The following is a 25,989-nucleotide window of genomic DNA, read 5'->3' as shown; positions in this document are numbered from 1 at the left end:
TTTTATTTGTCATACTTAACAAAGCTAAACCTGTACAAGTTTGTACATATCGCATTGAAGGAACTGTTCACTAACTTAAAAATGAACAAAACATCAGAAACATTAAACTTATGGTCCCCTTTGCAATTTTTGTGCAGTCAGTATCAATATATCAGCTCAAAGCTTTTGAGAGATATGAAAAAACCCTAACACTGGAAATACAGACCACAGTGCCCCCTTTGGGCCACCTGCGATTGGTACCAAGCTTGTATCCATAGTAATCTCAAAAGCAAAATTCAAATTCCTCTATATAGAAATGTGAAATTACAGCCATTAGTAAAGAATTAGACATTTAAACGGTAAAGATAAATTGGATCAAAACTACATATACAGTTAAAGACATAGGTAAACATACATGACTGTTTAATTCAAGATCACATTTTTACATAGGAGAAACATTACATTCCAATCTACCAGTATGGCTTTTTCCATGAACAGGTGGGCGTTTCCAGATTTAAAAACCAAAACCGTCAGTTGTCTAAGAAAACTAGAAAAAATTAGTTATGTTAGGAAGAATTAATATCAAGAAATGAAAGTGAGATTAAAGTGAAGTTTATAACATCAAGATAGACACCACTATGATTTAGTTTTGGAAGACATTTCACCTTCAATCTTATTTGTCATAACTGTGGCAGCATATTTCACCTGTGAACTTTCATCTTAGAATAGTGAAAAATAAGGTGTCACTTTTATTTAATTCAATAGGCTGAAATGCACCTGAGCAAAGCAAAATTAAAGTTCAAAGACTAAAGAAAGCATTTAATTGAACTCGGTTTTGGCTTGTGGACACACACAAAATTAAAAAAAATAAAATAAATAAACAGCTTTTGGCACTTATCCACAGTAAGCTGTAAGGTGATTTAATAAAAGACAGCTAATAGAAGTGATCAGCTCACAATGAAACTGTACAAGCCATTAGTTCACATTTAAACAATAAATCTGATTGCAGTTTTGAGCACAAAAACATAACTTAAACCCCTATTTTATGCAAATTTGAAAAACTATATTGATTTTAAGTAGTTTAAATACATTCATTCCCAGTCAAAGTTTTACAGTAACTGATGATTTTCAATCACACACACAACCAAGTTATAAATCCCTGAAACATGGATTTATTTATAGGAATACTGATAAAACCTTAACAGAGATACAAATGATACATCACATAGTGTCTTACACCTTAATGGTAAGTACTTGACCACCTTGGATTGGTAGATGCATCACTCCTACTGTTAGACTCTAATACCATCCTCTAGGACCAACTGGTTTAAATTGAATTCACAACAGTTTGCAGTTACCTAAAAAAGATTTTTTTTTTTTTAAATCACACTATCAAATACTCATCTTCTAACTGATATTTCAAAACATCTGGAAAGAATTTCCCAGTTATAATGGGGCCTAAATATAATAAGCAGGGAGAGTCATTGTAGTGAATTTGTGAAAGTAATTTCAGAATCAGTGCCCCTGCAGAGATCTACTGTACCGCAGTACTTCCCTTGAAATAAGTTAATTGGTGCATCTTAGGACCTCACTCTACCAGCAGATCTTTAAACTCTTGAAGTTAATCTCATTCTGGCACTAACTTTCCATAGGGTAGGGCAATTTCCAAATGAAAGGCACTCTGTTATGAGTGAAATCAGAATTATCAGCAATGCAAATAGACGACTTATATTGAAGAGAACCGCTGTATCCTATATGAGGTCTAAAATTAAGTACTTCCCTTAAAAAAGGTGGACAAATATTTGGAACAGCTGTAGCATGTGTTTGCATGCACAGACACTAGCCACTGTACAAGCAGAGATCTTCCAAGTATCTCAACTGTTGTTTGGTTTAGTTCCCCTCCCCCAACACTTCTTTTTGCTTGGGCAGAACTAAGCTTCTATGGTCCAACTGCACTTTTGAGGACCATGGCACTATCAGGTGACTTGCAGAACAGCCCATGGACCACCACTGCATTGCTTCCTGCAGCCCATGGCAAGCAGGTCTGGAGAGCAAGTTGCAAGAGTGGTCCTCTCTAGTAGAACAAGAGCACAGGCACACACTACTAGTTTGTCCCACTTATTATTTCTTCTTACACCTTTTTTTTTTTTTTTTCTCCCTCCTCCTTGTAAAAAAGAAAAAAATTCATCTTGGGAACAAAGCTTTCCTTAAGGATAGGAAAACTCATGCTTGTTAGTCTGAATAAGGGATGTGCAAAACAGAAGTCATTTCCCTGAGGCAAAGATCTTCAAGTCATGCCTGGCTTACGTTATCTAGTCTTATTTCAAGCTGTTGAAATATTTGGCACAATGAGGCCTTGATTACTGACTGAGTCTCATGGCATTGTCACAGTCTACATAATATATTTATGTAATAAAGTAGAAGTTACAAATGCTTCAACCTCTTATTCTGTTTTGGTTTCTCACATTCACTTATTAAAATCCCTTTCCTTCTCAAGGGTGGCCTTGGGCCGCCTGGGCAAGAAGGTACAGTGACAAACTTCTACTGTATTTAAAGGTTTCCACGAATACTGAGCGCCCAGAAGGGCAATCACAGTAGTTATCAGACTCAATACATGGAGTAAAAAGGGTAAAAATTAATAGCCTGTTATATGCAGGTCAAAGGTAGGTGATTTAATAATCTCTTTTTGACTTACATTATGAAAAGCATCCAGGGAGATAAAAAAAGTCATGTTGTGAATGCTTCCAGTCTAAAACACATAAGAATCAAAGCTTGAAACCAAGTCTTTCCAGCTTTCCCTTTTAAAATATAAATTGCACTTTTCATACAAAGCAATCCAAAGTCTAAGATGTAGTAAAAATGTCAAGCTGCCTTACGGTACCAAAGAGTATCTGCGTTCACCATCTGAAGTAGAGGCAACTAGTTTTCAGCCATTCTGCACATAGAGCCATATGCTCCACACCTTTCTGCTTTAAAAGGGCCTGCCATTAAATGCCATGCCACTGGGTGGGTACTGCACAAAAAAGAAAGAAAATAAGAGTTTAAGGCCTTTATCTCCACAAGGAGCTGAAAACTGTGGCACAACCCATGACCAATAGTCAATACGCAAGTTAGCACACTCCCACCCAGGGCTCCAAAATAATCAGTCATTCTTTCTAATGTTTGTCACACAAGACAATCACACCATCAACAAGCAACAGTGCCAGTTAAGCATTTTAAGGTCTTCAAAAATTCATAGCAAAGGGCACTTCTGAGAAAGATAATCTTAAAGATTTGGTTTTAAAAATAGACACCACACTCACATTCAAGGGACATTCTTCACTTTTAGGCCTTTGTCACAAATCTGAATCTTTATTGTTCTGAAAGAAATGCTATAAACATAAGACTCAAAACAAGAACTCCAACTTTCAGTCTCAGAAGAGGTGTGGTTCAATGCCCATATCACGTGTAACAAGAAAGTTTCCTTAAAAAAGGAAAAAAATTACTGTAAAGTCTTTCGTAAGAATGAAAATGCAATCTTTTGTTTTTCTCATTAGTTTGTGTACAAGCGGGCACCAAAAAAACTTTTGCATTTTCTTTTGAATTCTTGCTATGATGCTTGACGAACTTTTTGCCATTCAACAAATTCATCCAGAAGTACAGGCCCTGCAAATGGATGAAACTTGGAGTTATATTTGCCAATGTCTTTCAAACATCTTCTCTTAATAGTATGAAGGTTAAAACTATTGGTCTAGGTAACACCTATGTCAATCCTATGGTCAACTACTTATTAAGACTCAAAGATGAATACAACTATTTCAATCCAAAGGTGGCAGAAAGTGGACAAATAACACTACACAGAATTAGGGAAAAGAGCGTTCCTGACATCTGACAGGTGCACTGAACTGAATAGGAAGCATAAACATAAGGTTATATTGTAAATTGGCACAATTAATTCCTTCTTCCTAGGGCTTTCAAAACCACACATAGTTAGAACACAGACCAAAATGGGATGCCTAATGCAATTCAATCATAGCATGACTGACTATCAGCCAGGTGTAGAGTTCAGCCCCAAGTACCAGCAGCTAGGTTGTTATACAGTTCTATAAACTAGAGTTTATTATATATTAGTACAAAACAAGAGTTTGCTGTTTATAATGCTATTTGCAAGTCTACAGCTTCATGTAGCAAGCAGCTTAACTAGACTCACAAGTGATTATAAGTTGGCTCAAGTACACCATTGTACCCCTGACATACTACTACAATTAATGCCTGCAGTTTGAAGACGGATGGTTAATCAGGACAGTTTTTCTACGCATCGCTGGAGAAGAAATATTTTATACCTTACAGTATTGTTTCTGTTACAGAAGTTTGTTTAATGCAAATTGAAAATACTGAAATAATGTTAAATAAGCAAAGTGTTATGAATACTTACAAGCACCATCTTCGTCATAGTTGCTAAGATCTGCATGGACAGTTCTGCTGAACTCTAGCACATTGTACCACTGATCCTTGTTCATAACTCTGTACTTTGATTGCTAGGGAAAATAATTTCAGAACATTAAAATGTCAAGTGACATCTGGTAATGCTGCATCTCATTTCTCTCATTTTATCTTCAACCAGTTCCTAACAAACAATTTAATGGGTAACAATGGCTATTGCCTTGGTTTTCCATTTTTTAAAATACTAAGCAAGGACATATTTCATAGTTCTGAAACTACATAAAATGGTTTCTTGAAAGATCAGAGCAAAATTGAAACACCAGGGAATCAGGAAGTCACTACTCAAGCTTCAAAAACTGGTTTCTGTCTTGCCCTGAAGGGAGGTATACCTAGTTCAGATATATTTCCAGAATGAATGATTACTAAAATCTTCTTTTCTCCAGGGTACGATACAGTATGATCATAAGGACATCTACTTTGCAATTTTAGCACTAATTTGAAGCCAAGGAATACTCTCAAGCCTAGCATGCCCCACAACCTACACATGTCCACATTACTAAGTCACTTGCATCTGAGCTAACCAAAATCTTCCAGAAACAGCCAGAGTTCAAGCTACCTACACACTGTATCTACACAAAAAAACCTTGAGATTGAGCACAGATGCAGCTGAAGAGGCTACTGGGGCTCTATTATTATAAATTTACCTTTACAGTCTAAGATGGAATTTTAGTTGCCTTTGATTAGAGAATGGGGGGGTACAGGGAAGGAGAAAAGGATCTGTGATGCATACAAGAACATGACTGCTTCATAAGCACATCAAGCAAGGGAACAGGAGCAATATAGATACATTCTTGAGCAAAACAACACAAGCCCTGAAATCTTTTCACAGAACAGCCCAGCTACTACGCCATAATTCAGAAAGTCAAGGAAACTTGTACCTCCAGGTATTGATAAAATACTGAAAACAGTGGCCAAGTTCTTCCAAGCAGAAGAGCTAACATGGATTTTGCAGTATCAATATCAAGACTTCGTTGGTCTTTATCCTAAGGTTGAATAAAGAAAGCACAAAACCCACTCAAGTACAAGCTTGTTGAATAATTAAAATAAGAACTTCTCTAACATTTCAGTAGTCTTACCCTTGCAAAATCAAAGGCATATCTGTAGATATTCTTAAAGGATGAAATGTCATTCAATTGTGACCGCAAGAAGTCAAATTTACTCTGTAATTTTTCTGTACAGTCACACCTTAAAGTTAAAGAAAAACAAATGATGTTAGAAGTTCAAAACATTTGGACAACAAAAAAAATGCCAGCAAACATACAAAATTAAAATCACCAACATCAGATGTACAGGAGCAATACTATGAAATTGACTTAAAGAATACTGAACATGCTCAACATCTGCAGCTTATTGAAAGCCTGGCTTCTGTAAGCAAGTTTTGTTTAAAACATATTAGCAACATAATACAAAGTCTCTGTTTTACTTCTCAAATAGTAGTATTTTTATGCCATACTCTGAAATTTATATTCATACCCAGCACTATCTTATCTTTCAATCACTATGAAATTTTGGAGAAAACAGTATGTGGTGTACACTAAGGTGGTAAAATCCAGTTGTAAACAAGGGCTTTATGCCACATCTCTTTGGAAAAAAAGCAAACCCTAATCATGCACTTCAAGACTACATATTTACGAGTGGCAGGATTGAGTGCACACACTCAGCAAAACATACTAGTCCGCTCATGTTTTATGACTGATACATGCAAGCTGTGATAAGCCTGTCACCTGGATTAGTCAGTAGCTATTCAACTGAAAACTCATAGGCTGTACGAGAACGTACAGGTCTGCTAGTTGACAGGATAACCCTTTGGCAAAAATAACCCTTTGGCAGAAAAGAAGATCTCCACATATTTTACTCAGCAAGGACTTTTGTTTCCAAATAGAAAATGGGTTAGATTCACTAACAATGGCAAAGGATAATGTAATTTATACATGTTAATCCTCCAGGAAAGACTCACTCAAAAGAACAGTTGTTATATCGTATCACATTTTATTCTTATAAAATAAGAGCTGACGTGATTAAAAAAAAAAAGTCCACCTTGCCCCATATACTGCACAAGAGAAGCAATACTTTCAGAAATGCAGATGTACATAAATAGTTCTTTTGGTAACGTGCCCCTTTCCTGGCAGTCTGCCTCTCAGAGAACGTATTTGCATCTTTAACAGATCCTTAAGGTATTGTCACAGCAGCCCACAGCAAGGGCCCCTGGGGAGTACCGCAGCAGGCTGCGGAGATGCTGTACTTTGATGCTGTACTGTGCCCACAGCCGATAGATACTTCTTGTTCCTCATGTCTGCCCGTCTGTGTGTGCACGTCCGTCTGTCTGCCTCTCTCGGGCAGATCCAGCTGATGGAGCCTTTTGTTACTTCTTGCTCTAGTAGCCTCTACCTAAAGCAGCACTGAGTCCCAGCCAAGTTCAGTGCTAAATAAATAAAACTATTAGCTAATTACGTTGCATATTCAAGTGGCAGGAACTAATATATTTTGCAATAAACCATGCATTAAGTTGAAAAGAAATCTTGTTAAAAAAGGTTTGGTAAATGTAACTAAAAATAAAATTACTTTTTATGTCTTCAGCCATCTAATTGTTCTATGTATCCTATCATTTAGCCCTTAAAACAGTATTATGCTATGCTACGAAGGCATCTCATTTTGTATTCATATCTCTTCTTTCCATGTTCAAGCATTCATACTGCAATAGTATTGCCCTCCACATTTGAGGACAAATCTACCTATTTGAAACCTAACTAAATGCTCATGTTGTTAGCATACTAATGACATGTATAAATTACTTAAAATGGATTTACCACACATTTTGTCAATTATAATTTGATTGAGATTATTTACCATAACATGGATAAACACAAATTTCGGAATGTTTAAATTTCTTACAAAATATTTTGTTAAAATTCTTCAAATAATCATAAATTTAAGTACCGAGTAAAACTTCTGTTGTTTACTGTACTATTGGCTGTATGTATTTTAATGCAGAAGTGATTATCTTAAAAAAACTAGTTTAAAAATGTGCAACTATTAGGTCTCAAGACTCCTGAGCTATTGCTAAACTATTTAAAACCAGTCAAACGGATCTCACTCGAACAGACAGTCACCACCCTCTGAAGCCTGAAGCAGGGACATATCCCTGTTAAAGCCATTTAAGGCATTTCTGCACCTGGCCACTGAATTTCTTCACACTAGTGAGGTAAAGAGCTGTCAAACTCCTCTTCTATAAACATATGCCTCCTTGTGTGGCTGTACCATAAACGAGATGACTGAGGTCACCCATACTCTAGAATAACCTTCCTAGCAGTATTTTTTTTTTTTTTAACAGTCAGAAACACCTTCTAATTAGCACAAGTGAATTAATACCAAACTCCTGGACAGAGACTAGAAAAAGATGTGATTTCTAGAATTGCTTTTGCTGAAAGACAGCATTAAATAAGGTTACCTCAAGACAAACAAAACTAGACATTACCTTACTACATTCTCTTCACATCCCTACATCTTATTTATAACAAAACTTAAATTAGCACCACAAACCAGTCGTATTTTGATTTCTATTGAGGTTCATCTGAGGAATAGCTAACATGGACAGAGCGATGATTCAATAACTCCTACTCAGATATTCCAATGTTTCATATTTCATAATTATTCACACATGCTTGTCTTTTGCTAAAAAGAAAAATTAGTAAGATGTATACAAACATTAAACCAAAAGCATTTAATTGTAATATATAAGTAGCTTGAAGGTCTTTTAATCTACAAAAGAGTTCCCCTGCCAACATCCAGCCCTCCAGAGGGACAAAAGGAAACAATATCCTTCTAGCCCATCCACTCTCTTCAAGCATTGAAATGGATCTTCCGAAATTTAGGTTCCATGTTCTAACTGGAAAATACAGAGGTCCAAGGAAGTGATGGCTTAAGAGAGCAAAGGAACATCTTTTCCATGTCCTAACAATGCTATCACTACGTCATTTGATTTACAGGTCTGGAGACCAGAAATTGTTTAGATTCCAGTATAGACCAAATGATATACTGTCACAAAAAAAAAATAATATTTACACTATGCTTTGTGTTAGCCTCACAAACATTAACAGAAAAGCAATAACAAGCAAAAAGCTTGCTGGAAAAGCAGTTGATATTAGGCTATCATTAAAACCGTCCTAAATAAGTTGGTTTTACTAATAATTCTGTAAAGAGCAAGAAGTTACAAACCTGACTTTCCTGCCTCTCTCTCATGTGGTTTCTCTTGTACCTAAAAATGTGAGACCATGACTTTATCTCTCCCTCAGCTGGAATCTCATTTGGCGCTCTCCCCTTTACCTGGCCACTCATTTTCAAGAGCTCAACTTTAATGTAAAATTTGGCTCAAATTCTAAGGTAAAAAATTTTTGCCAGAGGGCAATTGTCAGACAATACAGCTGCTTACACCTTACTTCCTTACGCACAAAATTATTTTTATTTACCTAGTTCAAACAAGAACTTCTGTGAAGTTTAATAAAATCATGAACTGTAATCCTTTTTCCTTCATCTTCATTTTGTAACTAGATTTTTTTTCTTTGTAGGTCTGTAAAACCTACAATTGAAAAATACATGAGTATGCATCTCCTTTAACTCAGATACATAAATTTAAATGCTCAACTCTAAGTTATTCACCCTCCAATGGCTTTAGAACAAATGTAGATAAACAGTCATTTCCTGAGGGCTATTCATTTTGTCCTAAGGAGGCATTTAAAACAGCTGAAACACCCCAGCAGAGGTACTTGTTTCTCCCTGCTGACTATGAAAAGAACTTCAGGTGATTAATTTAGATTCAGGCACACAGCTTTTATATATATATACACACACACACGGCAGAATTTGCCCTACCAACATGATAGACTAGAAACCTCACTTTTGCAGCTTAAGTTGTTTAAGTCTCATAAGCTGCTACTTAGTCCTTGATCCACCTTAATTTTGACAGTGTATACCTTATCACATATTTATTTTTCTCCTCCTCTCTAGAGAACAAACTTCATCAGCATATCACAAAACCACACACAAGAAGAATGGCACTTCAAGATTCAGGCACCCAAATGTTGGCATCTAACTGTAGATTAGATTTAGGTGTCTAAGCTTTAGGTGTTGCCATTCGTAGAGGTACCAACCTGTGAGAGCAATTCAGGTAACCAGTCACTAGGTCTTAGGGCAAGCTGAATACCTCCCCAGGCTGCACTACATTTACTGCAATCTTTGGAGATCTATTCAGAGTTTAAGAAATCCAGCTCTTGCATATAAACCACACATTTAGGTGTCTTACTATGGAGCTGAATTCCACCCAACCCTGTTCATGCAATTACCTTATGTGACATTTCACATACTCTGAAATAAGGATTCTGTAATGTAACTCTGACTTGGAATACACTCTGGGCTTTTAATGCATTTTAATGTTGTTTATTTGTGCAAAAATTAAAAAACACAAACAAAAACAAGCTGTGCAAGAATGTAATAATACCCCATTGCTTTAAGAGGGTAAAATTCTTCTCCTTCAAAACTCCTGTCAAACCTTTCAAGAGAAACTAGACTCCTCCATTACCGATGGAATCCCATAAAATGATCCTCCCCTCCCAGAAAGCGCAAACAGCAGAAGTCCACAGATTTATATTTTCTTTTTAAGCCAGCGAATCTTGAATTGCTTTACGTGAGTGTCACTGCTTCCTCCAGCTGATTAGTCTACAGCCTGCTACTAGAGCACACCCAGGGGAAGCAAAACATACAGGTTAACTGGTTTAGGCTTAAGCAAGTGCTTTGATCACAAGTCTGTTCATATAAAAATGCACAGCAGTACCATATTTGCTGTCTTAAACGCATTTAGCCTACAGCATGACCAGCTCTGTCCTTAAAAGTATCAGAAGATTCCTAATCACAGCAGATTATTGGAAACAAAGTCTATAGTATTGGCTCTGAAGAGGTGCCCAATTTCATACATCTTTGTGCTTGCATTCTGCTAGACTGGCTAACTCTTGAGAGCTTCCATTTGGCCATAAAAATTAAGTATTTCAGAGAAGTGACCAAATTATACCCATTCACTGCATCTGAAAATGTATGCACCCAGAATTTAATCTGTTGTCCTGAATTTCAGGCTGTTTAATCATTCCAGCTTTTAAAAAATCTAAAAGCTTCCAATAGTCACACAAAAAAAAAACCCAAAATCAAGGCACCTATCGGAAGCCTGATCCCAAATAATTAAGATTTGCGCAAGAATCAGGCCAGAGTCACTTAATCCATAGTCTCAAATAACTAGAGGATATCGGCCCAGTACAGATTCCCAAATCAATTCACAACTGATAGGGCAATTGTGCCAACTCCAGGGGTTGAATGAGCCCCTCTTTCCCACCGTACTGGAGATGCAACGATAGTTCCCTGATATTTTTAATATTGAATAAAGTGTCATAACAAGTCACCCTTAAAACATTAATGTAACGTAAGTAGTTTCATGAAGAACAAACAAAAAGTGACAACTGAACTAAGCCTCACAAAAAACTGTTTAGTTTCATGAAAGAAACCACCTCTTTGGGCAGAGCGTTAACTCACCAAAAATTCTTACAGAGGAAATGTATTTATAAATTGGAAAAGTGTTATTTAACATAAGCATTAAGTATGCCTTCTGACCTGCATCTAATAACCAAAATTATTATCAATGCACTCCTCGTCTATAAATCTTAGAAATCAGTAAAAACTTTCTAGAATACCAATATGCTTATGCGTATCTCCAGACCTACTCATTTGTGTCTGCTAACTAGAATGATATTTTAATATATTTTTTGTAAGAAAAAAAAGAAGCTAATGAAACCTGACTTATTAGGGTTAGGCAAAACTTCCATCATTTGAGTGAACTCATCAGATTGGTAACTGGATAAACAATAGCTACTTCCAGTCATTGATCGAAACCAGACCTAATAGCAAGAGTTTCTGTGTCTTATTAACAATGAACAAGAAGCTGAGGGCAAGAATAATTAACCTACTGGTACAAACATAAAATTAGAACACTATTATATATGTAAAAACACTCTTACTGTAATGAGGTCATTCCTTTTAACCATTCTTCCTTGGTAAAGAATCCCATGCTTTCAGCCTCTAGTTTCCAGGCTAAAACTAACATAATAATCTAAGGGGGGGGAAAAAAAACAAGGGGAGGAGGAGTCAGTATGCAAGAAAAGGCTGATTTCTAGATGTCCAAGAAGAAAACTCGAAGCATTCAAACATTCTAGTAATTGTTGTACGTGCTTGCACTTTATATCTGTTACCATTTAATAATTCAGCTATGTACAATCTTTCCCTTAATTTCAATTTCTGAAAATGAAGTAATATTATAACAAAACAAACAGCCTTACACACCAGCCACGCATAATTGATGTATTCAGCTGAAATACCTTAGAACAGCTCCTAAAAGCAGGAAGATTAAAACTCTTAACCTCAGTAAGCAGTGAGTTGTTTATCTTATCCAATATCCCCTTTTAAAGTGTTATTAGTATCACGTAAGAAACCTACATTTTCAGGCTCAACACCGATGTCTTCACAGAACTTTTCCATTCCTTCAGGTCCCACAACTTCATCTGGACCTTCAAAACAAAAAAGAAAACAGACTGAAATCTAAGTAACATTTGCTGCTCACATGGGTTACACACAATAATTAGACTATACTGCATACAAGCTATCTTTAAAATCACTGAATTACTATTAAGTAGCTTTTATGTTAGAACCATTCTATCAACTCCAATGTGAAGACATCTATATATATTACATATGAAGTAACAACTATGAACTAAAAGCAAAACTAAACCAGAATTTTCATGTTATGCACTGCTTCCCCACAACAGCAGACAAACTATTTAGTCTGTGCATGTGAGTTTTCAAAAGACTCCATTGAGTTTCCCATTGACACAGCTCAACTCCAATAATTGTGGCGATCAATTGTTTTTAAGAAGACTTGGGTACCACTACTCTGTGCTGAAGTTACTCTATAAATGATGTTCTTCAAAGAGTTATTTTACCAACAACAACAAAAAAATCTGTCTGAGCTACTATTACAGATATTACTCTTTCAATGGCATTAACATTATGGGTTTGCACTAACACAGAAGAGGATGAATCTTCAAATATCGTAAGGTTAGTTTTATGATGCTGAGTAATGAGGAGAGTGATAACAAATCAGAAAAATGCTAAGCATGTTAGGCATGTACAAAGCAGAAAAAGGTTTATGACTGCAATGAAAATAACTTCATTAGGACCACAACAGTTAGTGTTATGCTGTCATTTTTCCATTTTAACACAAAGTGTGTCTAAAAAGCATGTATTTAAAGAGCACATAAAGAACACTCTACAATGCTTTGCTTCTGTGAAACTCTCTCTGGTTTTAGTTATTTCCGCTAAACCTGTTCCAAAAATGACTCCTACTGGGCAACCAAATATTAATAGAAGGCCTGTTGACATGCTATTTTGATGTGTCTTGGATCATTATGTTAACATCGTTTTAGTGAATATGAACCCATGTAAAAGGTAAAGGCTTTGTCTTCCACAACAACATGCCATTTTACATTGGTTTTTTTTTTTTTTTTTTTAATTTTGCTATTTATACATAGACAGAACAGTCCTTCCACGTCTCCCTCCCCTCCCCCTCCCCTCTTCCCCCCCCCCCCCCCTTGATGATACTCATCTCCACTTCATCTGTATCTGCTGCTGTTATTTTAAGCAGAACTCTTTTTAAGAGTTTGGATAATGTATTGAGTAATTACTCACTGTGAGATAAGAACATAGTCAATAAAAGCTACTGAGAATGGCTACTTTTACAGGAAAATAAAATGCAACTGGCATTTAAGATCATGAACCCCTACCTCTTGAAAAATGTTGCAAGGAACATTTTGCCTAGGTAAGCAAGGCAAAACACTGCCATCTTGTTTTGAGAAGCCCTTACAGAGAATGTGTTAAAAAAATGCAAGTTTAAATTATGAAGAAATGCATACTGGTAATGACAGGTATAAGCTTGAATCAGTATTTTTGGCCCAGAAATCATATGTGCAATTCATATATATGTGTGTGTGTACGTGTGTATAATTTTCTCTTTTAATGGAAACATTTAATCTCCTAGGGTGTATAATTTTACTGGAATTCTATTTTATGCTAGAAACTTGGCATATTTTGATTACTGGTTAACTAACAAAGTATAACCTTCTACACTCAGTGCTTGACCCAACAACAAAACCAAAATTTACAGGCCTTAAAGTTAAAAGCATGTGCAGGTGTTTTTATCAGAAGAAAATTAATAGAGAAATCTTATTTACTGCAGAAAAGACTCTTTACTCCAAAACAGTATTCCACAAACCTAAATTCGAAAGCATATTACTAGAATCAAGATCAGTTCATAACTGTGGAAAGACCTCAAGGAAAATATCAGTTCTGATAAATATACTCAAACCAATTGCTGGCAGGTAAATCACCAGCTCATTTCATACTGAGAACTGGCCATTAGTGACTTTTAATCAACACTTAGTTATGATGGACTTGAAGTAGTAACTAGACAAGTAAAGAAATTAATAACAGTTTACAGATCCTGAATTTCTAACCACATAATTGGTAAATAAATAGCAGTAATAGTTAATAAATTCTGAAAAATACACTGCATATTCACTGAAAGCAACTACTACTTGGACAGCAATTCTGATTTATTTGAAAAAGGATACTTCTAACCCTTTTGAATGAAACATTTGTTATTTAGAATATCAAAAATGTTAGGACAGTCTCAGGTAGGAAAAATAGTAAAACCATCTATTAATTTTATTTTGTAAAATAGAAAACCACGAAGCTTAAATCATGAACTATTTAATTATCCTTCCAATTTGATTATAAACAAGATCTAGTTAGATAAGTAAACTTCTATCTAAACTATCTCTCAATGTCCTGACCTCTACTTGTCCATTTCAAATAAAGAATCAGAATCATTCAGTATGTCCTGGTTCAACACTGTACTGTCCAACATCAGTGATTTCATTGTAAAGAACGCCACGGTAAGTTACAAAGTAAAGAAGAGAAGTAAAAAAGAACAAATACTGGAAAGGCGATAGTAAAAAGCTATACTAGCTCAAGTGAATGTTATAAGGAAGCGAATATGGATGTATTTTTTATGTCTACATCAGTATAAAAAAAACCCAAAATGCAAATATTATTTGATGTATTCATTTGTTTTAAACAAAACCATATAGTTTTAAATATGAATCCATTGCATATTACCTGCATATTCATAAAACCAAGCCAGGCACTTTTTGCTTGAAAAATGTTCCTCTCCGCTTATTACTTTACCAGAGGCTTGTGATCTGCAATAGCTTATAGAAACACAAAGATGGTGTTATTTTAATATGACAAATGGGAAATGATTTAAAATTAAATTCCAAATTGTTTATTATTAGTTCGAACTATTTAAATTGTTTCACAAAGTCAATACACATCAACAATGAAGCTGAGTTTATCAAAGGGCAACTATCTGTTAGCCTATTTCAACACTTGTTGGAACATAAAATTACCTTGAAATACAACCCTCCTATAGCCCAATTTATTGCAACTATTACTTCTTCTGAAATGCAAAAGTACTGTCAACTGGGAGATACTAAACTAAAAAGTCCACACACAGACAGTCAATATATCACTAGTCAATAATTCAAATGCTTTATTATCTACTTATATTTATACATACAGGCATTTAGAGTTAGGTCTCTAATAAGCAGCATGATCTTCAAGAGTGCTGAATATGCACAGATCCCATTTAGGTCAACAGGAGCTGCAGTGTTTGACATATTTAAGTCAGGCTATTTATAGTTAAGCATCCAAATTTGGGAAGAAAACTTGGTCAATTTGCTTATGTTCAACATAGAACTAGATAACTGTAAATTCTGTAGATGTTCGGTACGCGTACCATAGATTGTCTATTACTGTTCTAGTAACACTAGAACTGCTCAGCACACACAGCTACCCCCCACCCCCTCCAGCATTGTCTTCATTATGTGACACACAACCCAGTTTGCTTAGGAAGTAAATTTTCATAATTTATCATTCTTTAAAAGAATACATAGAATAATTAATTTCTTCCAGTAAAAACATTGACCACACGAAAACATCTGTAGCCAGGAAGGAGCTGCAGCACCTTTCCAAGGCATGCTCCTTTAGAATTGAAGTTGAAAGTCTCTCGTATGAGATGATTTAAAATTATGCAGCTCCTACATTGCAATTTCAAAATGAAAACATCAAGCAGGAAAAGAATAGTTCAATTCTGAGAGGAGATGAACAATTTTATCACCCATGTATCACCTTAAGCTTCACTAGAAAAGAAAGATGAAGCCTTATGTGCTGAAAGCTAGAATTAAAGAGGTACTACAGACAAACAGCCATTAAACTGCCATTAAAAACACAGGTCACCAGAAAGAAACAGAGCCATACAGCATGCCATTGGTTGCTGGTTTTACCCAGTTTAACACATATCCATTTGTAATCACTGGTTTTATTAAAGAGTCTTACCAATATATTGCTGTACAAGAATGCTATGTCAAAAACACTTCTGTATTTAACATTTTGCGACTAGCTAGTATGAACTCTAATTTACATCATCGTTTTTGCTCAATGACTACTAGCTTCCTGTAGAGTCTTGTGGGCGTTTTTTTTCTTTCTTTTTAAGAGTTTTCAAAAGATTTTTTTTAAATAAAAGAAATTAAGATCATAAAATTTTGGTCAGCAGTGTTCAAGAAAGATGAACTGAAACTGGAACAGATGCAGAGAAGAGCTATGATGAGCAAGGAAACCGAAAATCGGTATTACAAACCAGAAGAACCTAGCTTAATTTAAGAAAACAAAGCATGAGAAAACACAAATGCTCACTCCAAATACATTATGAGGTAGAACCATGAGGGAGGAGCATTACATAAAGGATAACGTAGGCACAAGAACAGTTACTAACTGGCTATGAGTAAATTTAGACTGAAACTAGAAGATCACTAACGACGACAGAAAGTGAGCTCTGGAACAGTCATCCAAAATTAACAGTCATAGCAAAATAAAAGCCCGAGTACTTCTAAACTCGGGCTTGGTCAACCTATGAGAAAGGCCATATGCCACAGTTTCTTGCAATAGCCATTCCTGTAGTGTTGATTTCCTAAGAATACAAAGGACTTATGTCCTCAGGACGTTTGTCATAACTACCGGTTTACTGGCATACTTAAAAAATTCTAATAGATGAAGAAGGCATACAGTTACTTTAGGGAAGCCACACTGGAAGCTCCTGCTACACCATACTAATGGTTTATCACTCTAACAGTAATTTTGCTGTATCACGACATAAGTGGTCTTTTTATAGTAGTTAACGAAAAGACACTCAGATTCCTGTATTTATTAAAAAAAAACAAAACAAAACACAACCCTTTCCTGATTTTGAATGGGAGTGTGCTGGCCTCTCCTTCCACTTCACTGCAAAAAACCAAACAGAGACAGTTTAACGAAGACACTCCGAGTACTGGTGACCTTAAAACGAGGAGAGCCGCCTACCCCAGGCAAAAGGTTAGAATGAACGTGGGGACAAACGCTGGAAGCGGCCCTGCCGGTAGAGCGAAAGGCCAGACCAGCCGGGGACGGCAACAACTCCGTACCGTTTCTCTCCGGAGCGCGAACAAGCCCAACGCTGCGACCCGCACGACGAGGGCCCCGCTCCGGCCCCGGGACGTGCCCAAGCACAGGCTCACCGGCACGACCGAGGCGCGGCGCGGCGCCGGCCGGGCCCCACACCGTGCTCACCGCCGCAAACCCCAGGCACGCCGGGCCCCGCGGCCGCCGCACAAAGGGATGCCGCAGCCCAGGGGCAGCCGGTGCGGGGCGGAGCGGGGCCGGGGCCGACGGGCCACCCCCGCGGCCGCTCGCCCGGGACATACAGCCGGCAGCCGCCGCGGGCCCGGCCCGGCCCGCACAGCCCCGCCGCCAGACGGTACCTGCCGAGTTTACATTTCTTGAGGCCGGTGTCGTCCGCCGCCGCAGCCGCCGGCCCCGAGGACTTCCTCTTCTTCTTCACCGGCATCGTCCTGCCTCGGGGCGGGGGCCGCCCCGCTGCCGGGGCTCCCCCCGGCCTCACCGCCCCCCGGCCGCCGCCGCCTCTCGAGACCGGCGGTGAGGAGACGAGAGGAGCCCCGTCCCGCCCTGCTCCTCCCCACCCGCGCCGAGCCCCGCCGCCGCACCCGGTCCCAGAAGCGGGTGTCGTGCCCGGGAAGCGGGAGCGGAGAACCGGGGCGGTAGCGACTGCTTGGGGAACGGCGAGCGACCCGGACACAGACACCGCTGAGCAGGAAGTGACAGCGCCGCCGGGGCGGGCCCGCCGCCGGGGCCCCGCCTCCCTCCTCACGGGCGGAGCCAGGCTGTGCCGTGCCGCCGGTGGGAGGCGGGGCCGTGTCTCCGGGGGAGCGGGAGGCACAGGGGTTGTGTACCCGTTACAGCGCGCGTTCGGAGTGAAATAAAACGGGGAGGCGGGAACCCTTCGTGAGCGGTGCCCGCAGAAGGCCGCGAGGCCTGACCGCCCGCCAGGCGCTCGGGCGGGAGCCGCCACCGGGGGCGCCGCCGCTGGGCTCCCGGCGCGAGGTGTGAACGCGGTGGCAATTTATCACGATTCAGGTTTATTCTACGGTATTAGCCGTTGGTAGCGCTGCTGCTCGCCCACGGCAGTTGTCCCCCGCAGACAGCCTCTGCCCCTGAAGCCCGCTGTGGGGCTGGGGGGGGGGGATGATGTTCCTCCCCAGCTTCCTCCTGCCGCTGCTGGCTGGTGTTTGGCAGCTCTTGGCGCTCCCCCACCGCCCCTCCCCCCCTTGCGGTACTGAAGGGAACCGCTGGTTCGTTAGCAGGAACAGGCCGGTACCGGCGCGGGTGAGGGGAAGACAGAAGCACCCCAAGTACCGCGGCGTCGGTGACACCATAACGGAGGACAGATGCTTGGATGACTCAGAGAGGAACGCCGTGCAGTAGCGCGGTGCGCCGCCGGGACGGGGCGGGGGATGGGAGGGCCGAGCCCCCGGGAGCTGCGGGGCCTACCCCGCCTCAGGTGGCCCCGCGCGGCCTGCAGGGGGCGCGCGCCGCCGGGGCACCGCCCCGCGGGGCGGAGCGCCGCCCGACTGGCTCGGCCTGGGCGCGCCTGCCGATTGCCGAGCGCCTCGATCGCCGCCCGTCTGCCCGCCGGCCGCAGCGGCGCAGCGCGGCGCTCGCCAGTCGCCACCCGGACCAAGCTCGCGAGCGCGCCGGCACCGCCATTTTCAGTCACCATAGCGACGGGTCCTGGCAACGCTGAGACGCCGGGAGGCCTCGGGCCTCGCCCTGCGCCCCGCAGTAAGGCGCCGTCCTTCCCGCCGCCCGCCCTTTGGGTCTGCTCTCGTCAGCCCTCCACGTATTCCCGTGGCGTTCCGCGCCCACCCACGCCTTGATCCCGCCCGGCGGGGCTGCGTCCTGCCGGCATGGCCGGGGAGGGAGACAAGAGGAAGCGCTTTATCTCAGCCACGGCTGCTAACTACTTCGGAGTGGACCCGGCTGTGGGCCTCGCCGCCCTGGCCGCGGGGCTCCATGCCCGCCCGGAGCTCACCAGCTTCCTCGACGACGGCAATGAGTTCCTCCTCGTTGTGCAGCATTCGGGCACACAGCTCACGGCGTCCAACAAGGTAGGGGGGTGTCAGCGGAGGGTGCACAGGCACCCGTGGATCCAGCGTGTCCATCGCGGCCCAGTGTGCGAGTGGGGGTGCAGAGCCTGCGGTCTGGCCCGGGGTTAGCGGTCATAAGATTTGGGAGACATCGTCCTACTGCAAATGTCTATGCTGGTTTCAGTATCTGCTGCATAAATTACTGGCCCAAGAGTCATAAAATCATAGAACAGTTTAGGTTGGAAGGGACCTGTCAAGGCCATCTACTCCAACCCCCCTTCAACTAGATCAGGTTGCTCAGAGCCCCGTCCAGCCCAACCTTGAACGTTTCCAGGGATGGGGCATCAACCCATCTACCAGTATTTCTAGTCTAAATCTACCCTCCTTTAATTTAAAGCCATTACTCCTTGTCCTGTCACAACAGACCCTGCTAAAAAGTTTGTTCCCATCTTTGTTGTAGGCCCCCTTTAGGTACTGGAAGGCCGCAATAAGGTCTCCCCAGAGCCTTCTCTTCTCCAGGCTGAACAATCCCAACTATCTCAGCCTCTCCTCATAGGGCAGGCATCCCATCCCTCTGATCATTTTTGTGGCCCTCCTCTGAATCTGTTCCAACAGATCTATGTCCTTCTTATGTTGGGGGCCCCCGAGCTGGATGCAGTACAGTCTGTGAAGACTGTATGGTCAGTCGAGGGATATATTTGTTAGTGGATTGTGCCCATGTTGATATGTAGCTTTAGTGTGCCATATATTGTCACTGGTATGAATGAAATGCAGCCTGGAAAATGGATTGTCTTGCTGCAAATGCCAGGTGGATTCTTGTGTCTGGGCTGTTCCTGGACAAGGGTGCATGCAGGTGACTGGAAGGATTGCTTTGCCAATGTCCATGCAGGAAAGGTAGCCCAATATGTGGCACATTGGCTGATATTTGGCAAGTCCCAAGGTGGGTGTTTGTCCAAATCATGCATTTTACAGATTGATGTATCCAGCTGTGAGCAAATCTGAGGTTCATTGTATTTGTATATTCATTGCCCTGCTCTGAGTGTTAATGTTCAACAAGTGACTTATCCGAGTGATACCGTGGGGTGTGATTTTCAGTGAATGTCACCACAAGATCAGGACACCATGTGGTTCCTGCCACATGGAGTGTATAGGCAAAGCCCGGGGCTTGACACGTGTCCCATCATTCTACTGTGAGACCAGGGATGTGGTATCTGTTATGTCAGTGACGGGTTTTCTGTGCACTGATGGCTAGTGTAATGGATCGTTAACATGTGAACTGCAGTGTAGACCAGTAACTCACATACCTCCTGGTGTAATTGTCTGTGTAGTCTGTGAAGTCTAGTGCATGCTATGTTTATGCAAGAGTGAACATTTACATGGACCAGTTTTTGGGGTGTGCTGCAAAGGTACAGTCAGCAGCTGTGAAAGATCAGATGCATATAGGGGCTACAACGTACACCTGTTAGCCCAACACACATCGTTTCACTGAGACAAGAGCCTGACAAGAATGTAAAATTGATACTGTCCATTAAAACTGAAAGCTGTTTTCACTAGCCCTCTTTTAACAGAAAAAAGTTTACAGATGTTTTCAATTGCACAGAATTTGGGATTTCAGCTAGTGTATCTTTTTGCTATTGTTTCATCAAATGTTTAATAATGTTCTCCTGTTTTATGAATTCTCCTCAGCCACAAATAGTTTCAATAATTGATGTCATGGCAACTTTTTGAACTTTACCCATAAGTTGGACTGTGAAGGGAACAAGAATCATGTTATAACTTGAAGATTTTACTGATGAAGGAGCATATCTTTCTCCATCCTTGAGAAATCTATGAATTGCGGTAGAGTCATATATCTACAGATTCAGGAGGGCAATATTGAATATTTAGAAAAGTATTCCCACAGTTATGTAGCGTAAAAATGCAAAAAAAAAAAAGCTTCATGTTTAGTCTTCTCTAGCCACAAGGTGGAGTTTCTTGTTTGCCCCCAGAAAGTGTTAAGTGGAGTTTTCAAAATCAAAATAGCATAAATAATTACAGTATTTACAGATATTTTATAATAAAAAAGGCATTAGGTATTTGATGTTGGAATTTGTATTTCAGGTTCCTCTCAACACAGGAATGAGTATAATACAGGTTTTGATTTTCTGATCAAATCAGACACTACCAGAATGTTATCAGAGCCCACAGGGAGTAATAGGTATTTTATATTTTTTTTTTGTGATGCAAATAATTTGTGTAAATGGTGTACATAATTTAGTATAATATGCAGTCAATAACAGTTTTCTAAAGACATCCTGTCTCCTTGGTTTTTACAGATTGAAGCTACTGATTCAAAGAATAATGTGTTGGTGTTCTTTAAGCTGCGCCCTGATGTAATTACAGAAGATAATCTTCACAGTAATATTCTTGTGTCATCAATGCTAGATTCACCAATAAACACCCTTTATCAAGCTCTTCGACAAGTTTTTGCACCAGTATTACTGAAGGTGAGCAATATACTGATTTAAATGTTCTGTAGAATTCATAGAATCATACAATCATAGAATGGTTTAGGTTGGAAAGGACCTTGAAGATCATTGAGTTCCAACCCCCCTGCCATAGGCAGGGCCACCTCCCTCTAGACGAGGTTTCCCAAGTCCATGTTCAGCCTGGCCTTGAACACCTCCAGGGATTGGGCCTCAACAACCTCTCTGGGCAACCTGTTCCAGTGCCTTACCACCCTCAAAGTGAAAAACTTCCTAATGTTCAATCTGAACCTGCCCTCTTCTACTTTAAAGCCATTCCCCCTCATCCTATCGCTACATGCCCTAGTAAAAAGTCCTTCCCCAGCTCTCCTGTAGGCCCCCTTTAGGTACCGGAAGGCCACAATAAGATCTTCCCGGAGCCTTCTCTTCTCCAGGCTGAACAGCCCCAACTCGCTCAGCCTCTCCTCATAGGAGAGGTGCTCCAGCCCTCGGATCATCCTCGTGGCCCTCCCCTGGACCCACTTCAATAGGTCTATGTCCTTCTTATGTTGGGGACTCCAGAGCTGGATGCACTACTCCAGGTGGGGTCTCACGAGAGTGGAGTAGAGGGGCAGAATCACCTCCTTTGACCTGCTGGCCGCACTTCTTCTGATGCAGCCCAGGATACAGTTGGCCTTCTGGGCTGCGATCGCACATTGCTGGCTCATGTTGAGCTTCTCATCAATCAGCACCCCCACGTCCTTCTCCTCAGGGCTGCTCTCCAGCCATTCCCCGCTGAGCCTGTATTTGTGCTTGGGATTGCCCCGACCCAGATGTAAGACCTTGCACTTTGCCTTGTTGAACTGCATGAGGTTGTCTTGGGCCCACCTCTGCAGCCTGTCCAGGTCCCTCTGGATGGTATCCCTCCCCTCCAGCTTGTCTGCCTCACCAAAGAGCTTGGTATCATCGTCAAACTTGCTGAGGGTGCACTCGACCCCACTGTCCATGTCACCAACAAAGATGTTGAACAGTACAGGTCCCAGTACCGACCCCTGAGGAACGCCACTCGTCACTGCTCTCCACTTGGACATTGAGCCATTGACTGCAAGTCTTTGAGTGTGACCGTCCAGCCAGTTCTTTATCCACCGAGTGGTCCATTTGTCGAATCCATGTCTCTTCAGTTTGGAGACCAGGATATCATGTGGGACAGTGTCAAACGCTTTGCTCAAGTCCAGGTAGATGACATCAGTTGATCTTCCCTTGTCCACTGCCGCTGTAACCCCTTCGTAGAAGGCCACCAAATTTGTCAGGCATGACTTGCCCTTGGTGAAGCCATGCTGGCTGTCACAAATCACCTCCTGTTTTCTACGTGCCTCATCAGAGTTTCCAGGAGGATCTGCTCCATGATCTTGCCAGGCACAGAGGTGAGAGTGACTGTCCTGTAGTTCCCTGGGTCTTCCTTGGTTCCCTTTTTGAAAATAGGGGTTATGTTTCCCCTTTTCCAGTTGGCAGGAATCTCGCCAGATCTCCACGACTTCTCAAATATGATGGCTGGTGGCTTAGCGACTTCATCTGCCAGTTCCCTTAGGACCCGCGAATGTATCTCATCAGGTCCCATGGTCTTGTGCACCTTCAGGTTCCTCAGGTGGTCTCGTACTTGATCTTCACCTGCAGTGGGCAGTTCTCCATTTTCCCAATCCTCGCCTTTTCATTCTGCGTGATGGGCAGTGCGGCTGCCGTCCTTGCCAGTGAAAACTGAGGCAAAAAAGTCAATGAGTACCTCAGCTCTGTCACTGTCCTGGGTAACCAGTTCTTGCGTTTCCTTCTGGAGAGGGCCTACATTTTCCCTAGTCTTTCTTTTCTTGCTGACATGCTTGAAGAAGGATTTTTTGTTTGTCTTAATGTCCCTGGCCAGATTTAGTTCTCTCTGGGCTTTAGCTTGTCTAACCCAATCCCTGGCTGCTCCAACGATTCCTCTGTATACCTCCCAGGCTGCCCCTGTTTCCACTCCTTATAGACCTCCTTTTTCCTTTTGGTCATGTCCATTTATGCTGAAACATTGAAATTCCATAGCATGTTAACTATTCTGAGATAAGTATTTTATGTTTTAAAAGTAAAATATTTTAAGAACTTAAATAATGAATGATAGTTTTACTTTGTGAGTTAAAGAAAGTACTTGTCCTCATATCAGTAAGGATGAGAGGAGGATTTCTGACTAGAAATGTGGAATACACTGATTGGTGGTTAATGGACACAACAACTCCTTACCTCCTTGCCACCAATAATTCCAGTCTTGTATACTTTTCCTGTTTTAGATATTCTTATGTTTTTCACAGTTTTGCTTTTTTTTTTTTTTAATGTTCTTAGGCTTTTCCTTCTGTTCCAGTAAAGAATGTATTTCCTTTGTAGATTTTTTGTCAAAAACAATATCAATGGCTGTATTTCATATGCTGAGCAAGTAGAATTTCAGCATTTAAGTATTTTTAATTTCTTATGTCACCACATTAAGAAAATAATTTTAGAAAAACAGTAACTTTTAATATTTGATTCTAGCAATTTCCAGATTCTACTATAGAAGTAGATTCCAAATTTAACTTAAAAGAATTAACAGACTTCTAAACACATTTTCAGAGTGCTTTTAATAATCCAGCAAACTTTTGAATTTTTGATTAAAATAATTGCACAGTATTATTATGATTTGATCAGTGAAAAGAATAAGATGCTTTTCCTTGACTTTAAGAAAAATAAATGATTACATTGTCCCACCATGTGGTGGCTTAACATTATTAATAGCTTAAGATTAAAGGGAGGAAAATAGTAGTTGTTCTATAATGTGAGTCACATTTTTATAATTTTCATTGCAGGATGAGAGATGGAGTAAAACATTTGATCCCAAACTCCAGAAACTTTTAAGTGAGCTTGAAGCAGGCTTGAGTACTGTTCTCAGAAGATCAGATCCTAATTACACAGGAACAAAATTCAGTGAAGATGATGTGCGAGGTTTGCTTTGCGGTTATATCTTTCATAATCAGTTTTAAATTAGGAGTAAATCATTGGTTTATAGGTTGAGTATTCAGTCTTCATTATCCCAGTGACCTCAGAGTGTGAAATATGACAGGTCATGGTGAGTAGATTGGAATTAGTGACGATCAACTCTGGTCTCGTGGTATGAACTTGATAGTACATCTAGTCAGAGTCAGAAGTTGAAGGGTAATTACATCATCGTATAGAAAGTACGTTCTGACTGAAAATATATTGTGATAGTTCATATATTTCATATATAAACATTTTCCATTCTTATTTGCAGCTATACTTACACCAACAGATGAATTTCAGTTCTGGACAGAATGTGCTCATCATGGAAGTAAATGGTGTAGTAAAGAGAGAGCTTCTCATTTTAAAGACATATTTCAGGACATTGCAAAAGTATGTTTTTTGTGTGATCAGTGATATATTTGTAGACTTAGTAAAAACATTCTTCTTGTGAAATATATGTCAGTATATGTACACTTTTTCAAATATATGAATATATAACTATTTAGATATCTTTTTCTTAGGCAAAATTTGACTTTAAATGATGTTTATGTAGTTTCTAGTGACAGTGGTGCAGGGCAACACCAACATTTAATTGGGAGCAGAGTTGAGCATTGAATCCTAAGTGCTGCTGTATAAATACAACAGTGTGCTACAGTTTGTGAACTAGAAGTTGACTAATGAAATTATAAAACAAAAAAGTGAAAATGTAGAGGATAATATTTAACTTTATCATGCAAAATTTTGGGCACCTGTAAAGCACTTGCTCAAACAGCACTTCAGGTACTAATACAATCTTCTCATGAATAAATTTGGATGTTTTTTGATAGGATAATGACATATTCTGTTAAGCAATAAATCCCAGGAAACTATAGTAATTGCCAGCTTCAGAAAAGTGTGGAATTTTTTACAATACTAGTTGCAAAGTACTTGTATTAAGGATATTTTTTCCTAGGATTATTACAACTTGGATAGTCTCTCATTATTTGAAGTTGTGGATTTGGTGGAGACTACCAGGGATACTGTTGATGGTGTGTGGAGACAAACAGAACATGATCCTTATCCACAGCCACGCATGCACAATCTCTTGGATGTAATAGGTAAACTTTTATGCAGTCTTTATTAAATGAACAGTAAACTTGAGAAGAAGTAAAACGAATGCTTGAGCAGGGGCCACCTTCTTACTAAAGGCACCAGTGATAGCCTACAGCATTAAGGTGCTTTTTTGTTGTAATTATGATCCGTGAATACTGTTTGCTTTATAGTATCCAATAATTCATCCAGTTCTGGAAGATGCCTTCACACATGCTTGGGGAGATGATAGATAATAACAAGATGGAACTGGATACCTTTCAGCCAGTGGATTG

The 25,989-nt window shown here is 40.3% G+C and overlaps 2 protein-coding genes across 3 annotated transcripts in view; one reads left to right on the top strand and one right to left on the bottom strand.

The window, feature by feature from the left end:
- Positions 1-3,282: 3,282 nt before the first annotated feature.
- DCUN1D5 (defective in cullin neddylation 1 domain containing 5) lies at positions 3,283-17,662 on the bottom strand. 2 transcript variants are annotated; one of them, XM_082490338.1, is made up of 9 exons: positions 16,900-16,927; positions 15,188-15,271; positions 14,728-14,819; positions 11,992-12,062; positions 11,517-11,608; positions 5,538-5,646; positions 5,340-5,444; positions 4,394-4,496; positions 3,283-3,624 (listed from the first exon to the last, which is right to left on the bottom strand). In XM_082490338.1, exons 4-9 carry the CDS (start codon positions 12,031-12,033, stop codon positions 3,569-3,571), a joined length of 507 nt encoding a protein of 168 aa, XP_082346464.1. In that variant the 5' UTR covers positions 12,034-12,062; positions 14,728-14,819; positions 15,188-15,271; positions 16,900-16,927; the 3' UTR covers positions 3,283-3,568. The 2 variants fall into 2 exon arrangements, with proteins under 2 accessions (XP_082346464.1, XP_082346463.1); XM_082490337.1 differs by lacking the exons at positions 15,188-15,271; positions 16,900-16,927 and adding an exon at positions 17,463-17,662.
- A 1,303-nt stretch (positions 17,663-18,965) lies between these two features.
- DYNC2H1 (dynein cytoplasmic 2 heavy chain 1) overlaps positions 18,966-25,989 on the top strand; it is a gene marked incomplete at its 5' end in the record, with an annotated part of 191,497 nt that continues 184,473 nt past the window's right edge. Inside the window, 5 exons of the mRNA XM_082483473.1 lie at positions 18,966-19,166; positions 21,461-21,631; positions 24,454-24,589; positions 24,897-25,015; positions 25,578-25,722. Of these exons, the coding sequence (XP_082339599.1) occupies positions 18,966-19,166; positions 21,461-21,631; positions 24,454-24,589; positions 24,897-25,015; positions 25,578-25,722 (772 nt within the window). The remainder of the gene's footprint in view (positions 19,167-21,460; positions 21,632-24,453; positions 24,590-24,896; positions 25,016-25,577; positions 25,723-25,989) is intronic.

The sequence above is a fragment of the Vanellus vanellus genome (genome assembly GCF_965231255.1).
Source record: "Vanellus vanellus genome assembly, chromosome: 1".
Lineage (NCBI taxonomy): Eukaryota > Metazoa > Chordata > Aves > Charadriiformes > Charadriidae > Vanellus > Vanellus vanellus.
Note: the sequence above shows the minus strand (reverse complement) of the source record. Positions and strands in the feature narration are given on the sequence as shown.

Coding starts and splice junctions, on each gene's coding strand:
- DCUN1D5 (XM_082490337.1), bottom strand. CDS start 17,548: ATGCCGGTGAAGAAGAAGAGGAAGTCCTCGGGGCCGGCGGCTGCGGCG. Junction 5,647..11,516: donor AAAGGAATGACCTCATTACA/GTAAGAGTGTTT, acceptor TTTAACTTTAAG/GTGTGACTGTACAGAAAAAT. Junction 4,497..5,339: donor TATTTTATCAATACCTGGAG/GTACAAGTTTCC, acceptor TATTTTCCCTAG/CAATCAAAGTACAGAGTTAT.